Genomic DNA, 16,982 nt, shown 5'->3' with positions numbered 1-16,982 from the left:
GCCGCCACCGTCCTCTTCGACTCGCCACCGCCTGGACGCCGTCGTCACTGGACTGCGTCACCCCTCTCCATCGACCCCAACTCGACAGCGCCTTCTTCACCGACGCCATGGTCAGCTCCTCCGTCAAACCCACTGATGATCGGTAACACATCCTCTCTCTCGTCCTCTCTCCTCTCTCTAGTTCATGTTCTAGGACAAATCTATGTGTTCTATCTCAAATAGAAATGTTTCACCCGCTAGATCTACTCCTAAATGATCCTAGTTATAACGGTCCAGTCTGGACACACAATCAACCCCAACAATGCAACAACCTTAGCTCGCTGTGCATTTATAGAGCACCAGCATTGGTGGCTCCTGCAGTTGCATCACAGCTCACCGCTCAAAGATTCCCAAATCCCGTAGTCACCAACATCCTTAGTTGCCCATCACCATCACCGTCACCGTCTGCAATGCAATGGATCAACAAGCTACTCAACGACAAAGAAATATCTGATTGAATTCATTGTTTGTCCAAGGTGACACAAAGTACACAACGGCTACCGAGATTAACAATTAACTCTACTAATCCATTATTATTTTTTTGGTTTGGTTTTGAGACGAGCTGCTGCTAATCAACTGTAATCAGAAGAAGCCAAGTGAAGCAGACACAACTCGATCGATCCCTCTGCGTTTTATTGGTACTACTACCACGCACGCACGAACTGAAGAAACTAGCCATAGGAGCAGAAATCCTGAGTTCTGAGAGTTCCGACAGCCGACAGGGTAGCATCTCTTCAATCAGTTGGTGTAGTTGCTGATGCTGGCGTGCGGCTCGGCGGCCTTGGCGGCGGGGGTGGGCTCGACGGTGGGTGACGGCGGGACGGGCGTGCAGAGCAGGTCCCTGGGCAGGTCCGGGATGCCCTTGAGGTAGAAGGTGTAGAAGATCTTGAAGGGGAAGACGATCTGGTTGAGCTTCACCTGGCCGTAGACGCCCTCGAAGACGCCCGAGCCCCCCGTGACCGCCAGGTACGACTCCTCGTAGGTCAGGTAGGGTCCCTGCACTGAGATGTGGCCGTGGTCGCCGAAGTAGAAGCTGTAGATGGCCTCGTACCGGTCGCCGTTGCGGTCGGGGACGTGCTGGATCAGCACGCAGATCCCCGCCGTGATCCCAAGCCGCTTGTCCAGGCTGCCGTTGTACACCTGGGTGGGGGTGGGGAGTCAGAGGATGGATGGCTGAGGGGAACAGAGAGGGGGGGCGAGGGAACGAAAGCGAAGCTGACGGACCTTGTTGGTGAAGGGGACGAGGTCGCCCAGCGCGTTCTCGGTCTGCTTGGCGCTGAGGCGGAGGTAGGCGGGGCTCTCGCGGTCCCGCTCGTTGATCTCGTACACGTACAGCTCCTGCACCTTGGTCGGCCGCGCGTCCTTGGCCGCCGCGGGCTTGGGCGAGAACAGCGACGCCCGGACGACGGCGGCGGCGCCACGGCCCCGCGGCTGCTGCTGCCAAGCCCCGGCGCCGCCCACCGCGACGACCCTGGGCGCCTTGGCGAGCCCCGAGGCGGAGGAGGGGCCCGAGGCGACCCTGACGGAGGCCGGGGACCTGAGCGCGGCGGCCATGGCGATCAAGCAGGGGTGTGGGGAAGGGGAATTCGCGAATTGGTTTAGTGATGGTGGCAGTGGTGTGTCTGTTTATTTAAGCTACTCTAGGCCTGTGGGTAGGTGCGTCCTCGTCCTCGTCCTCGTCCTCGTGCAACTGCTTTGGGTTAGGGTCCTCGTAGTCTTTTTCGTGTCGGCCGGGGCGCACCGGCCATAATTGGCCACGAGTACAACATGCGCTGCGTCGTCCATCCCGCCTGGCCTGGTCGGTGGTCGCCGTTTTCAGATCTGCGTCGTACCCTTGACAGCGTGGTGCACGGCTATGATGGCCGATTTATTCCGTCTGTTCGCAGCTGCACCGGGTCCTCGCTTCTTACCCGCAGCTGAAGCTGTTTTGTATCGTAATATATCATAATTGATAAGCTAGGCTGATAAGCTCAACGGGAAGCACATTGTTCTATATACTCCCTCCTCTAAACCATGTATGTAAGGGTGCCGCACTCCCTTTCGCGGGTCACTAAGTCGAACCCGCTAAATCACGTATACGATGGACGACGACATCTTATACCCTGATATTTCTCCCACCAAGCCCGGTCCTCCCCCAACCACGGTGGTGGCGCCTTCTTCGGACCCGCGGAGGTGGATCCCTACCACCACGGTGCCCCATCTCCACTTCAACAGCGGCGGCGGCCATCTCCCCTTAACCGGCGTGGTCGTCAGGCCCCGGCGGCGGCGGCCCCTGACCCGTTCCCCGCGGCGGCGGCACCCACCAGGTTTCGATCTCCATCACCTGGTGGCAGCGCCCCTCCCCCGCAATGGCTTAAGGCACAGCGGTGGCTTTTCTCTGGAAGGGCACGGTGCTCTCTCCCATCATTGGTGGCGGTCAGACGATCCACGTGCGATGGATGGCGGAGCCATCGACATTCTAATCCAATTTGAATGTTCAATTCATACGTATGTAGTATGTACACATTCTACATATGTTTGCATGAAGTATTTGTTCATACTCTTATACTGGAAGTATTAGCCCATACTACTACTAGGTATATACAACAATCAGGTATATACACATACTGTATCAATTTTTGTCCTGAAAAAAAATGCCAGTACAAGTATATGGATATATACTAAAATAATCCCTTGAGTATATGGATATACTCAATTTTTTTTTGTGAAGAATATGGATATACTCCCAAGTATATGGATATACTTAAATAATCCCCTGAGTATATGGGTATACTCCCAAGTACAAGCATACAAATATACCCATTTTCTTATTAAAGTATGTGTCTATAAGAAAAATGGACCATAGACCCATTTATTTTGGATTTTGGTGTTTGATGACCAACACAACCAAATTAGACTAATGAATTTACAAGTGATTGTTTTATAGTTCAATAGGGTGCAAGATGTGACTTGGACGAAGGCAACGTAATGATCTGATGATCAACACCTTAAGCAAGACCTTAGGAGCACAAGCGAAGACCCAAGATATCAAGCAAAGTTCAAGCACGGAGATAGAAACCAAGGCGCGCGTAAGATCACGAAGAAACGAGCTCACAAAGACGACCGGATGCTGGACTGGACGCTGAAGGAAAGTGACCGGACGCTCCGACCAGGAAGCCCGGCAACAGCAACAGCAGCAGCAACCGGATGCTGGCGGCAAACCGACCGGACGTAGGACAGCAGCGTCCGATCGAGTACAGAAAGGTTCTAGAGCGGCGAACTTGCGACCGGACGCATCCGGTGGCAAGTGATCGAACGCTAGCAGCGTCCGATCAGTTGTTCGCGGCTCCAATGGTCGGGACGACCGGACGCGTTCGGTCAGGACGTGATCAGCGTCCGGTCAGTAGCAGAAAAGCGGGATTTCGTCCCCAATGACTACTTTCTCAGTGGGGCTTATAAATAGACCCCTCAACCGGCCATTTGAGAGGTATGGAGCTGAGAAAACATACCAAGGGTGTTGATACACCATTTTAGTGATCTCCATTTGCATAGTGCTTAGTGTTTTATTAGGTGATTAGCGTAGGTTCTTTGCAAAGTGCTTAGGTTGATTAGACCACCGCTTATGCGCTTGCTCTAGGTTTAGGCCTAGTGTTTAGTGAGGTTTGCATACCTCTTACCACTCGATGTTTATGTGCACCATTGTTGTACATCGGGGGGCTTGTAGTCTTGCGAGATCACACCAACCGCGTTTGTTATGTGGCCGCCACCGTGTACCGGAGGGAACAAGGCCCGCGGCGTTTCGGCCGGAAGCTTGATAGTGAAGACAACGAGGAGCATCCGGGAGTGGCTTGCCGGAAGGCACGTCGGAGACCCACTTGTGCGTGGGGAAGGCCCGAGGCTTTCCACGGAGTTACCCGACCGGGAGCTTGGCCCTTGTGAGGGGCTCCAACGAGGACTAGGGGGAAGTTTGCGCGCTTCTTGATACCTCGGTAAAAATACCGGAGTCATCGACGGGAGTTTACATATCTCTACCTTGCCCTTTAGCTTCCACATTTACATTGATTGTATTACTCCTTTTACGGTAGAGATAGCAACACACTAGCAAAGTCGTAGTTACACATTTAGATAGTTTATCTATTGCATATGTTTTGCTAGGGTTAGAAAAAAAGGCTATAATTTAGAGTTAGAATTTTAAGTCGTCTAATTCACCCTCTTTCTTAGGCGTCACACGATCCCCTACAGTGTCCATACTTTATTCACACGAAAACATAACTTTATTCACACGAAAACATATACGTCTGTAAAGAATTTAGTATCCACTTTATTTAAAAGAAGGTAACAAACTGACGCCCCAAAATATGGATGTGTAACGTCAACTTTGCATGCAATTAGCGCAAAAGGGTAGGAGCATTTAACGGGTTTGGACAGTGGACATATACCCAATAAACCTAGTAGAAGTAACTACTTCTAAGAGTATAGAAAACTCACCATATATATATATATATATAGGCCTCGTTTAGTTTGACGAAATTTGAGAATTTGGCTACTGTAGCACTTTCGTTTTTATTTGGCAATTAGTATTTAATCATGGACTAATTAGGCTCAAAATGTTCGTCTTGTGATTTTCAACCAAACTATGCAATTAGTTTTTTTTTCCGTCTACATTTAATGCTCTATGCACATATCGCAAGATTCGATGTGATAGCTACTGTAGTATTTTTTTGGAAAAACTTTTTGGAACTAAACAAGGCCATAGAGAGAGTTCTCGATATAGCCCCGTTCGGCTTACCCCATATTTGGTTTATTCGGCTTATTTTTTTTAGCTGGAACAATATTTTTTTCTTACAACAATTCAGACAGAACAGTGTTTTTCAATCAGTTTTAGTTAAGATTCAGACCCGCGAACCGGGACGAGACTGACTTGGGAACGCACTGTCCGCCTCCGGTCCGGTATGTATGTATGGGCGCAGGCTGGCCGGCGGCGCATGGGCCAAGTCCGATCCGTTGCGGCGCGCCGCGTTCGCGTTTGCACGTCCCTCTTTCGTGTTCTCTTGCCGCATGCCCGCAACACACAAAAAATGGGGTACTAGTCCTGTAGCAGCATATTCGTACCAGCAGCTCAATAATTTCGGCGGTTGATAGGTGCTCACCTGCATCACTAGCTCCAACCGGAAATGAAGTACTGACTCTCAACAACGACGGCCCAGTCAACGTCTTGGCCTCATTTTAAATGCCATTAAATGGAATAAATCCAAGGCTATATATAACTATTGTTTCTTTAAAATATATGTATTCTACTATCTCTATCCTTAAATAAATGAACTTATAGAGTTGTCTTAGGTCAAAAAGAAAGTTTCAAGTTTAATTGACTTTGATTCATAGAAAAAAAAACTAATACTTATGACAACCCTTTTAAAAAAATACATACGACAAAAAAATTAAAATTGGTCAATGTCTTGTAGTGGAGTTGTGTTTGCTATGATATGAAGTAAGTATACTCCATGACTATGAAGAAGGAAGCGATCAATGTCTTGCAGTGGTATTTTAATTGGGTTATGGGCCCATTTTAAATGCAATTGAATAAAATGAATTCAAGACCATATATAACTGATTGTTTTTTTTTTAAAAAAACTACTACCTATGGCTTGATTTGTCCTAAGTCGTTTTTAAAATTTGATTGACTTTTGAAGACAAAGACTAATACTCAAAATTAGTATTCGGTAGATGGGTGGTGAACTGGTGACCTCATGGAGCTGTTTCACTCGCATATGAAGTAGAGCATACTACTCACAACTGATGAATGTGGAGAACGGCCTAAGCCTGTTCCTTTCGGCTGGATTGGTTTATAAGCCATGGCTGAAAGTACTATTGGCTGGTTTAGTGTGAGAGAAAAATACTATTCATGGCTGATAAGCCAAGGCTTATAAGCCAGATACATGCTGCCGAACAAGCTGCTAGTCAACGTCTTCTGGTGGGATTTTAATAGGGTCATGGCCCCATTTTAAGTGCCATTAAATGAAAAAAAAACAAGGCCATACCTAACTGATTGTTTTATTATGAAAATTATTCTACTACATATGTTATCAAATAAATCAACTTTTTAAGTTGTTCTAAGTCAATGTTTTTAGGTTTGAATGAATTTTATAGAAAAGGGCAAATACTTATGACACAAATTAATATTCTGCGGATAGGTGGTGACCTCATGGAGCCGTTTTCACTTAGATATGAAATACTCACTGACCGAAGAAAATCGCAGTCAATGTCTTCTGGTGGGATTTTAATTGGATCATGGTCCCATTTTAAACACCATTAAGGCCATGTTTGGATGCAAAGTATTTTTGAAATATTGAAGAAATACTATGATTTTACAAAATACTTTGGTTTTTAAAAGCTACTGGGTGTTTGGATACAACAAATCTTGTAGCATCTACAACCCTAGTTTTGTTAAAACTGTAGCCTTTTTGGAGTTTTAGAAACTCCACTCATGATCTCTTTTTTTTCTAAACCATAGTTTTGTGTCTATTTAGCTTATAAAACCATAGTTCTGTGATGCTATAGTTTTTGAAAACCGCATAATCCAAATAGGCCCCAAGGACATATATAATTGTTGTGTTTTTAAAAAAATATTCCACTATCTTTATCTTTAAAGAAATCAACTTAGGCCCTGTCTGGATCAGTTTTAGATTCTTAAAAACCAGTTTTTGCCTCTAGTTTCTAAAATCTGGATTATGAGCAAAAACTGGTGAGGTGTTTGGATCCTCTATTTTTTAAGAATATGACTTCATTTATTGCTCTATGAGTCACGAAAAACTGAAAAAAGCTGGGTATCAATAGCTTCCTGATTTTTAAGAATCTCAAAAACTAGCAGCAAAACCTGGCCAGTTTTCAAAAGCCAGATTCTTAAAAACCGGCAAAAACCGAAGGGATCCGAACAGGGCCTTGTAGAGTTGACACAAAATTAGTATTCGATAGATGGATAGTGACCTCATAGATCTGTTTCACTCGGATATGAAGTACTCCACTGAGCGTGAAGGACGGCGTAGCAACTTCTAGTAAGATTTTAATTGGGTCGTGTCCCCATTTCAAATGCCAAATGAAATAAATCCAAAGCCATATATAACTTTTTTTAATCATTATAGTCCCTCCGTCTCTAAATAAATCATCTTCTAGAGTTCCTCTAAGTCAAACTTCTTTTTAAGGTTGATTGAATGTTGTAGAAAAAAAGAAAAATATTTATGACACAAAATTAGTATAGTTTTTTTAGAATTAAATACAATATAAAATATATTTCTATACTAGTATATTTTTTGTTGTCATAGATGCTAGTACTCTTTTGTATAAATTTGGTTAAACTCAAAAAGATTTGACTTATGACAATTTTAGAAGTTGACTCTTTCAGAGGAGGGAGTAGTTTTATTTTAAGTGAAACCATCATAAACTTTACTAAATTTATTGAGAACCGTATCAACGTTTATGACACCAAACATGCAAAAAATATGTTTGATGCTTGATCTAACTATACTAATTTGGTATCATATATATTAGTAAATTTTTATATAAACTTGGTTAAACTTAGTATATAGATTGACTTAGACAAAACTAATATGACGTGTTGACATAGACAAAACTAATATGACTTGTTTTTAAGGACTGTCGAGCAAACATGCATGTTCAATACAATCTCAAATGGAAAATTAAAAGGAGATTAACCAACTTAATGTGATGCGACTTGTTGTGAACCTAGGAAGAGGGAGGGGATGTGCCACACAAGGCACAACAGCTGCGTCAATAACAAATGTGGATTAATGACAGTCATCAAGACAGGTTAGTCTTCCTCTACATCAAGCTATTACTGTTGAACAACTTCGAAGAACTTTTTCTTCTACACAGTAATAGTAGTTACGACAGTTGTGCATACGAATGTTGATGTTGAGCTTAGCATATCTGGGCTGTTAATGAAGTACGTTGTGTATATATAATTTGGTTAAGTACAATCGTGATTTATCCAATGTTTGTAACTTTGCATGGATTAACTGTCTAATTAAATCAACCGGGAAGTGCTGTTATAATTCCAACATTTCTTTCCTCCTGCATTGCCCTGGCGCCATATAATATCCACGCCACACATCTGCTTATTCGACACGGCACGTGTACAGCTTTTGAAAACAAAGGAAAGACCAATTGCACCAAAGCTTGATGCCGCCACTAACTCCATGATGTTTCAATCTAAACAAATTCTGCGCAAACATGTGCCATCTTTTCTCCTTGTTTTCCCTTTCACGGTTTTCCAAAAAAGTACCTTGTGCATTTTTTTATCATACAAGAACACTTTTGCTTGTACCACTTTCACTGCTGAATTTTGGTTGTACACTTTTTGGCTAGCTAAAAGCACCAGCTCAAAAAGGGGCTCAAAAACACTGGTACGAGGCTTCCAACAAAGGCCCTGTTCGCTAAATAGCTTGTTCGGCTTTTTTTTTTAGTCGGAGCAGTATTTTTCTCTTACAATAATTCAACCGGAACAGAGTTTTTCAGCCAGTTTTAGCCAAGTTTCAGACCAGCGAACGGGGCCAAAGTCTCCGGCTCACGATTCACTATTGATAAGATATATTCTATTCTCTAAGCGTTATATATAAATTACCCATATATATCGTCATGAAACATAAAAAATAACATAATGTAATTCTCCAAATTTATATATAAATTACCCATATATATCGTCATGAAACATAATATAAAGTAACCAACTAAATTGCATCTAAATCATCCACCATGCCATTATTGTAGATAATCTACTCTTAGAGTTGCATCTAAATTGCCACTTCTATCACTAATAAAAACTAAAATATCACCTCAAAATCCTCATCTAAATTACCAGCATCTGCTAAAAAGGGCGTACCCAGTGCAAAGAGCTCCCGCTCTGTGCGGGGTCTGGGGAAGGGCGTTAGTGGCAAGCCTTACCCTCGCCTGTGTAATGCAAGGAGACCGCGACTCGAACTCGGGGTCCTTCCGGTCACAGGCGATAAGACTCTACCGCTTGCACCAGGCCCAACATCTGCTAATATGAAAAATATATAAATAACCACAAAGTCCACATGTATATGTTTCTAAACTACTCACTTCAATTACTAATATTATATATAAAATTAACCTAGAGTCATATATATTAATGTATTTGATAGTGTATTGTAGTCACTATAAGTTTTTTTTAAAGATCATCACAACATATATAATTCATCGATAAGAAAAATCCAACAACTCAAACAATGGAGGAGGTTACTGCAGACCAAAGGTGGCCATGGAATTCCTAGTCTCTGTGATTCATTTGGAGTAAACATTTTTGGTTATGCTTAATATTAATATTCTCTTGAGACCCCCATTTAGATCTTAATTCAATCTCCCTTTAGTGTCGTGGTGAGGATTAAATGACTATTTATGATGTCATAGTAACTAAGAGTATAACCTACGATAGAGAGTCCTCATTTTTTTAATAATAGAAAAGGCACATTTTTTTCAATAAAGGCACAATATGCACAAGAGATTCAATTTAATTTGTGAAAAAAGTTTGTAGCAATCAGTAAGATCAAAATATGAAGTAAAATTTTGTTTGTCAGAGACATGAACTGCAACAAGAGCCACGACAACTTAAGTTTAAGGTTTCAATTAAAAATGCATACTAAGACACATGAACTTCCATATCCCTAAACCCTAAAACTATTGATATAGATGAAAAAACAAACATACGGAGTACTATTTCTGCTCTTGAGAACGTGTTGTTTGGGACAAGATCTTATCAAACCATAAAAACTAAAAACATCAATAGCTTCTGAATTATTCAGTTTGGAAACACATAAGGTATATCTGCATGCAAAATCACATGAGGTACATCTGTTCCCATACAACTCAGCGTCTCTGCCTCTCTGCCCCACGTTCCTTTACGTTGTGATCGGCCTGTTCGGTTGGCTGGTTCGTATCGTTGCTGGTTTGTAAAGAAGTACCGCTGGCTGATTTGTGTGAGAGAAAAATACTATTTTAACTGAAAATTTACGATTATTTACGACAAGCCACGGCCAAACAAACATGCTGATATGTCTCTCTCTCTCTTAAATTCCACGTCCTGCAAATCAGCTGCCGATTTCGCTAGGCCTGTTGGAGTGGAGCCGCCTTTACTGGACTTGAAATCTATGGATTTCGTTCGATGTATTTAAGCGCGTAGCATATAGCCCTCGTTCTAGCTCAGCTCATTCGGCCCGGGCCTGGAGCAGTATCCATATGGGCCGGCCCATTTGGTCGCCCTTGTCGTTTTCGTTTGCTTCGATTTTGGGCTCACATGACAGATGGGCTGTGGGGCAGGTCCTAGGCCTTCTCTTGCCGCCATGTTACTACCTTATCTCGCCTCCCCTCAAAAAAAAAAAAAAAAAACCCTACCTTATCTCGGCAATGTGCCATGCCCCCATGCCCCATGCTATTCGAACAAATCATGATTCATATCTGATCCACTGTTTGCTGAATCGTTTCAGTGGCTCCATCTATCCAGACGTAACCCTACGTTTGGAGCTTGCCATTTCTACCAGTTTCTTCTTCTTCTAGAGAACAGGTACTTTTTATGGGTGTAGACCTTAGCTAGTAGTCTGTGGACACATCACAACTATTCCAGGATCCAGGGGCAGGGAACCTTTCATGATACTGCGCCCTGTTTGTTTAGGCTTGTTTGGCTGATAAGTCATGACTAAAAGTACTGTTGGTTGTAGTCGACTGAAAAAATACGGCTTATAAACCAAACAAACCCAAACAAACAGGACGCTGACATGTGGAGAGTGGAGTAGTCACAGTTTCTATTGACTGAGGGGGGTTACTTGTTCCGTTCAGACGAAAGATAGTGAGGCCGTCCTGCAGTGTCGATCAATTTTTCAACGCGGCAAAGAGGAAAAGCGTCTAGATTCTAGAGGCCATGACTATTAAGTCAATTAAGCAATGAGATAATAAATGCTCGTCTCTAGAACTCATGCAGGAGGAGCTCCTTCTGAATCAAGGAAGGCCACTTTCAGATATAAATAATTTGACTAGTCATCTGAAAGCTGGTGTTTTTCATGAGCTTAGGGCATGTTTGAAATTTGAATCAGTTAGAGCCTTTATACAGCTTTTAAAATTTCTAGATGATCCATAGATAGCAGCCTGTGTGAACTGTCTTTTGCTACCGATTTGTAGCAGCCCGGATTGTAACAATTCGACGATCCATCTGCATGCACGATATGCGCCTAGCTTTTAACAACTTGTGTGCATTTTGAAAAGACCAAACTGCACATTGGACTTTCCTGGAAAACATATACCCAATTTTTACAATCCACTATAGGCTATTACAATCTCTAGCTGACCAAGCACACTCTTAACAGTAATAGTTAGACCAGCTCCATTATATCCTTACGTACGGATAGAAACAGAGATTTTGGTGGGGGGAAAAATCCCTACAATACATTTTTCAACTAGATCTCCAAATATCCCATCCTCTAATCTTGGTTTCTCGCCTGTCAATGCAAAGACAAAGAGCGAGGTTGTCTCTTCAAAGTGCGGAACAAGATATAGAGACATTGTTGCAGGGTAAAAAGGTATTGAGAGAGATTGTCATTAGAATGACTCTCGAAAGTCCAAACGAACCTGTCTAATCAATAACCGGTTGTTTTAGCCTTTTCCAACAACCAGATTTTCCCTACGCACTTACAATGTCTTATAGCTATATTTACACCGCCTTATTATTATATTTACAATGATTTCTTCAGTATAATTTATTGGACATAGTGACCTAAATTTAGAGATGATACAAATATATGCCAAATTTTTCAGAAAATTTATAAATTATTTCTATGGGTCGCAGATATCAGAGAAATATATGCAAAATTGTTCACAAATTTTAGATAAAATTAGTTCCACCTAAAAATACGCTCGCCCGCACGCGCCGCTCAGCCCCTGGCCTTGGATGTGTCAGATGACAGATCAACAGCCTGAAAACCGGTTGCCCACGTCCGGCAAAACAACCGGTTATTCAATAGCAAATCTGTTTCTGTAAATATATTCCGAGTTTTCCAGGAAACATGTGTAGTTCAAGTGCTTGCAGTACTCGAGTCATGCAGGCTGACAATTGCTCGATCGAGCATGATGGGCTACAGAGGGCAATTTCGAAGACACACCCTATTATTGCTTTGCTTGCTGGGCTGCTGGCCTCAGCGTGCTTCTGCTGTTCAGGTTATGTTCGGCCCTAATCAGGGATGTCCAACACAGCAATACTGAAACCCAATCTAATGGTAATGTAAGTAGCACGAGACCCGTGCCTTGAATTTTAAAACGGTTCAGAGCGAGCTCGGCGCCCTTTTTCTCCCTCAAACCAGGCATGCATCACATACATGCAACGTGCTGTGCGCCCTGTGCCCTAGTCCCAAACAAACAAGAAGAAGACCCAACACAACACCGGCCTCACTTATAAAAAAGAACAGCACAGAACAACTCAGCGGCTCAGCTCCCGTACGTTAGACGAGGCAGGCAGTGGAAGCCCTGGCACGAGCAAGCGATCTATAAAGGCTTTAGCGTCGGCTTCTCTGATTTCTTGGGTGAAGGCCGATCAAACGCCGGCTCATGAAACGGCTCTGCGAGACAAGGCCTAGAGGGGAGAAACTATTTTTGGTACTGAAAAACGTTTGCACATCTAGCTCCTCCAAACTAAGCCTAAACTAAAAGATGGTGGAGCCCACCAAAGCTCTAAAAGAGCCCTTATGTTGTCCACGTGTACATCTTTGTGTAGAAATGGGATACCTTATATGATCAAAAGATTTGATATATATGAGAATTTTAAGGCTTTGTATTTTATATTTGTGGAACAGGTAGTATAAAAGCAGCGGTCCAGCCAAACGTGGCTTGTGCAGCGCTAGATCACTTCTTTCTCTACACATTGAAAAAAAAAACTTGGAAGACAAATGCACGCATACAGTGTATTCCAGTAACACATGCCGTCCTGCGTGTCGTTTGTCCGCTAGTAACTCGATCAATGATTGGAGAAAGGACAAAGTCACAAAGTGTCAACAAACCCTAAAATAAAATTCAAGTTGCTTTTGCTGCAGAACAAACATCATATCCACTGGTTCGATGGAGTCAGTTTAAAGCTAGCTGTCTCAAATCTTTGCAGTGTCGCCTTAGACTCCTCGGATTGGTTTATTCTTGTCATGATCTAATTAACTGCGAAACTGCAAGGCATATCGACAAATGTGCTTCCAGGGGTACATCGTACACCGTAAACTATTTGATTAGCAGATTCAGAATCGGGCACGAATTGACCCGTAGCCACCAAAGATTGTGTCATGCTGGTACAAACTGAGCATGATTGTTCCAAATGGCCGCAATAACATTGATCATTGTGTGGGCATGATTACAGTCTGTGGGGGGAGATCTCTCGGTAAGCCCACTGGATTCCTGTAATCTCTGTCGCATAATAATGCCACATGTTTGCTTTGCTTCCATCCATCTGCAGCTGCAGTTCATCAATCCTCTGGTTACCGATTGTTTCTTCATGGCTTGGCTCCTCGAGAATCTGGTCAAGATAGATATACATATATATGCTGCCAAATTAAACATTCACTCATTCTAACAAAAGTTCATTCAAAGTACGTTGTTAAATTCGTCATTGCTGATAGAATATATATCCGCAATGGAATATTTTCGAGGGAATAATCGTGCAGAATAAGAACCCTGTGGGAAAAAAAAATTCGGCATGGCTCGTTCCTCGTCGTAACAATGTGGCGCGAGGTTCTGAGATTGCTAGTTTCCTTCGGTTTATTATTTGCTAATAACCAAAAGACGAGATAGGAGTCAAAACAGTTGAAAATTCTTGGATTTCTCGCGCTGCCCCGATGTAACACTCAGTAAGTAATCAGCCTGTGCCCGTTCTAGAAGGCCACCACGTACGTAATTAATCCAGATGCTGACATGTTACGCGGCTGATACGCAATTCATAAAGACGACGTCTTCTTATGGTATGCTGTTTTCCTTGATGTTGATCTTTTTTTTAAAAAAGAGAGAGAGAGGTAGTTCTCTACTGCCATGTGCAGCAATAAAGGATTAAGGAAAGACAATAAAAAGGAAACTAAACACGTTTCCTTATCAAGCTGCTGGTGTCTATTTCTCTTCTAGCTCTATCATAATAGGTAACCATTATTATATTACTACATTTTTTTATTTAAAAAATGCAATACGCCTAGTTTGTGATTTGCGCAAATAAAACTCTTCTGGGAATTTTTCCATGCTGTAGCAGCCTAGCTAGTAATAGGAAGATTTTTTTCAAAATGGAACCTTGAGTAGTGTTGAAGCGGAAGATCAAGTTGAGAAAGATAGAATATATGAAGGTGGAAATAAACAAATACTAGATCTTAATTTGTGCAATTCACCAAAAAGGAAAAAGAACATGGTCTTGTGTTCTTAGATTTCTAGATATAATTATTCGATTTAGCAAAATTACGCGTTTATCTAGAAGGTGCTTAGACACAAAAAAAAATCTTCTTCAGATGTGACCTAAAAGTGAGGGTCGTTTTGGTTACAAGATTGATCTATTTGCAGGTTAGGTTTCTATGACGCATTCTTGTCTCCTTCGCCACCTATGGCTTAGTACAGGTATTTAATACACAAACACGTATAAATAGTGAGCATTGCATGGTAGAGCCGAGCAACACGTCTCCTTCTCCCTCGCTTCTTCTCTCGCTCTCGCTTTGCCCGAGCAAGAAACTCAAATGCAAAAGCAAACACAACCCATCTCTTGCTCTCTCCCCCCTTCAAACCAAGACAGCAAGAAGCCATCCATGGCGTGCCAGGAAGGTGCGGAAGATCATCTGGCGTCACCGGCGCCCGCCGACGACTTCGAGTTCTGCATACTCTCGTCCGGCGGGCTCGCGCCGGCCGGGGACGACGCGGCGGCCGGCATGTGCGTCGCAGACGAGGTCTTCTCCGGCGGCAAGCTCCTCCCGCTCCGCCTCTCCTCGGCGTCCGAAGCACTGCTGCTGCTGCGCTCGGACTCGCTGGACGGCGCCGCGACGTCGACGGCCATCAGCAGCAGCGGCTTCAACTCCCGCTCCGTCAGCCGCAGCAGCAGCTGCTGCGTCAGCCGGAGCACGTCGTCCAACAGCACGTCGTCCTCGGACAACGCCGGCTCCGGTGGCAGCTCGTCGTCCAGCAAGCAGAGCGCTTGCGCGTCCTCCTCCGCCGACGCCGCCGTCCCGCCGCGGCGATCGCTGTCGGGCAGCGTGTTCTACGCGCACCCGAGCCCGTCGCCGCGCCCGCCTCCGCGCGGCCGGAGCCGGACATCTGCGCCCGCGGCACCGGCGTCGTGGGGCGTCATACGCCTCGGCGTCGTCGGCGCTCCCGAGGTGTTGTACAGGAAACCGGCCGCGCCGAGGAGCGGGAGCCGGAGCGCGAGGTTCGAGTCGGCGCCCGCGGACAAGAAGCTTGCGCTGGGGCTGCTGGGAGCCGGACTGGTGTGCTCGTGCTCCCCTGACGCCATCGCGCCGGTGGGCTCGGCGGAGGTGGCGGCGGTGGAGGCGAGGCGGAGGAGGAAGAAAGCGGAAGAGAAGAAGAGAGCGGCGTCGGCGACGGCGACGCAGAGTGGAAAGGGCACTGCTCGGAGCAGCAGGATTCTCGAGTGGCTGGAGGACCTCTCCATTTCCAAGGAGAAGAGCGCCGCGCCGCGTCGTCGTGTGGATAGACAGAGATCGTCGAGCTCCTGATTACATTTGTTCTCTTTGTTTTTTCAACATTTTCTCGTTCTTTCATGGCTCTTATTGTACCAGTATCATCACTATCACCTATATGGCAATATTTGCCACTTCCATTTGTTTCCACCATTCAACATCATCAATCAAGCCATCCATGTCCCGTTGAGCAAAGCGCCAAGGCCCTTCGTTTGTGAAATTAAAAAAAAAATACTGCCTCGAGTTCTGTGTTGCATTCCTAAATTCTCACCTTTGCCTTTTAAAATTCGAAAGTATTATTGCGCGTTTGGTTTAGGTCACTGCATAGGACAAGCAACTCGTAGAAATTTGCATGCTCGGGGTGGTGTGTCATGATAGTAGGATGGGGCTGGGGACGAAGAAATAGAGCACTGACTTGGTAGCGTGACAATGGGAGCTGCAAAAAGGTTGCTTTCCAGGAAGATAGGGGCATGGCCTCATGGAGTTATGGGGCACAAACAAAAAGTTTGGTCTACCTTTTCTCGAGCTACCAAGCCAAGAATGGACCGGAGCTTAAATTTTTCATGTCGCCAACAAGACCGGTTCTTGAGCTCAGGATGGGAACAACAGCTACGCCATCAATCATCATGGTGATCGAAGGCCCAATCGTGACATGACAATTGGCTTCTAGTTTCGCTATGTTTATGCATAATACAGTGGAGGTGAACGAATACGTGCAAAACCCAGGATGGGTCCTCTGGAACAGCTATACCACAACTAATTTGTTATTGCTCCTTTACAGAGGAAATATTCGCTAGTACTTCATAGTTAAAAGCATCTTCGAGAGCTTTTCTAAAACTTACTTTCTAAATTAGTATTTAGAGAGCCATATGCACAAAAATCGTTTTCTATATCTTTTCAGTATTCAATGTATTTTCTATATTTTGTACATAATCTAGAGAGTTATTTTTGCCATCTATTTTTGACTAGCGAGAAATCCAAAATAGAGAATAGTTATATTTGGATAGTCAGTTAATGAAGCTATTGGAGGGTACTTTTCCTCTAAATCTCCATTCCTAACAATTAGGAATGGTATAGAGAGCCTCTTAGAGTTACTTTTAGGGGTTTATTTATGTACCCCGAGCTTATATATATAATCCAAAATTTATATATACAGAATAAAAAAATGAAATAACAATTATGCTACTCTACAGTAGCATGATATATAAGCTAATGGACCTAAATTATATAAGCTGATTTATTATA

General features: G+C 43.9%; 2 protein-coding genes across 2 annotated transcripts; one reads left to right on the top strand and one right to left on the bottom strand.

Annotated features, from left to right (window-relative positions):
• Positions 1 to 545: 545 nt before the first annotated feature.
• LOC136539586 (allene oxide cyclase, chloroplastic-like) lies at positions 546 to 1,666 on the bottom strand. The gene is made up of 2 exons (XM_066531549.1): positions 1,264 to 1,666; positions 546 to 1,179 (listed from the first exon to the last, which is right to left on the bottom strand). The coding sequence occupies exons 1-2, from the start codon at positions 1,591 to 1,593 to the stop codon at positions 778 to 780; spliced, it is 732 nt and encodes a 243-aa protein (XP_066387646.1). The 5' UTR covers positions 1,594 to 1,666; the 3' UTR covers positions 546 to 777.
• Positions 1,667 to 14,746: 13,080 nt separating this feature from the next.
• On the top strand, positions 14,747 to 15,926 carry LOC136539585 (uncharacterized). Its single transcript, XM_066531548.1, has one exon. It carries the CDS (start codon positions 14,784 to 14,786, stop codon positions 15,771 to 15,773), a length of 990 nt encoding a protein of 329 aa, XP_066387645.1. The 5' UTR covers positions 14,747 to 14,783; the 3' UTR covers positions 15,774 to 15,926.
• The last annotated feature ends 1,056 nt before the right edge of the window (positions 15,927 to 16,982 follow it).

Source organism: Miscanthus floridulus, chromosome 2, assembly GCF_019320115.1.
Source record: "Miscanthus floridulus cultivar M001 chromosome 2, ASM1932011v1, whole genome shotgun sequence".
In the NCBI taxonomy this organism is placed as follows: domain Eukaryota; kingdom Viridiplantae; phylum Streptophyta; class Magnoliopsida; order Poales; family Poaceae; genus Miscanthus; species Miscanthus floridulus.
Note: the sequence above shows the minus strand (reverse complement) of the source record. Positions and strands in the feature narration are given on the sequence as shown.

Bases quoted from the DNA above. Each gene is read 5' to 3' on its own strand.
- LOC136539586 (XM_066531549.1), bottom strand. From the start codon at position 1,593: ATGGCCGCCGCGCTCAGGTCCCCGGCCTCCGTCAGGGTCGCCTCGGGC. The intron at 1,180-1,263 runs GTCCGTCAGCTT...ACCCCCACCCAG, and splicing joins TCGTCCCCTTCACCAACAAG to GTGTACAACGGCAGCCTGGA.
- LOC136539585 (XM_066531548.1), top strand. From the start codon at position 14,784: ATGCAAAAGCAAACACAACCCATCTCTTGCTCTCTCCCCCCTTCAAAC.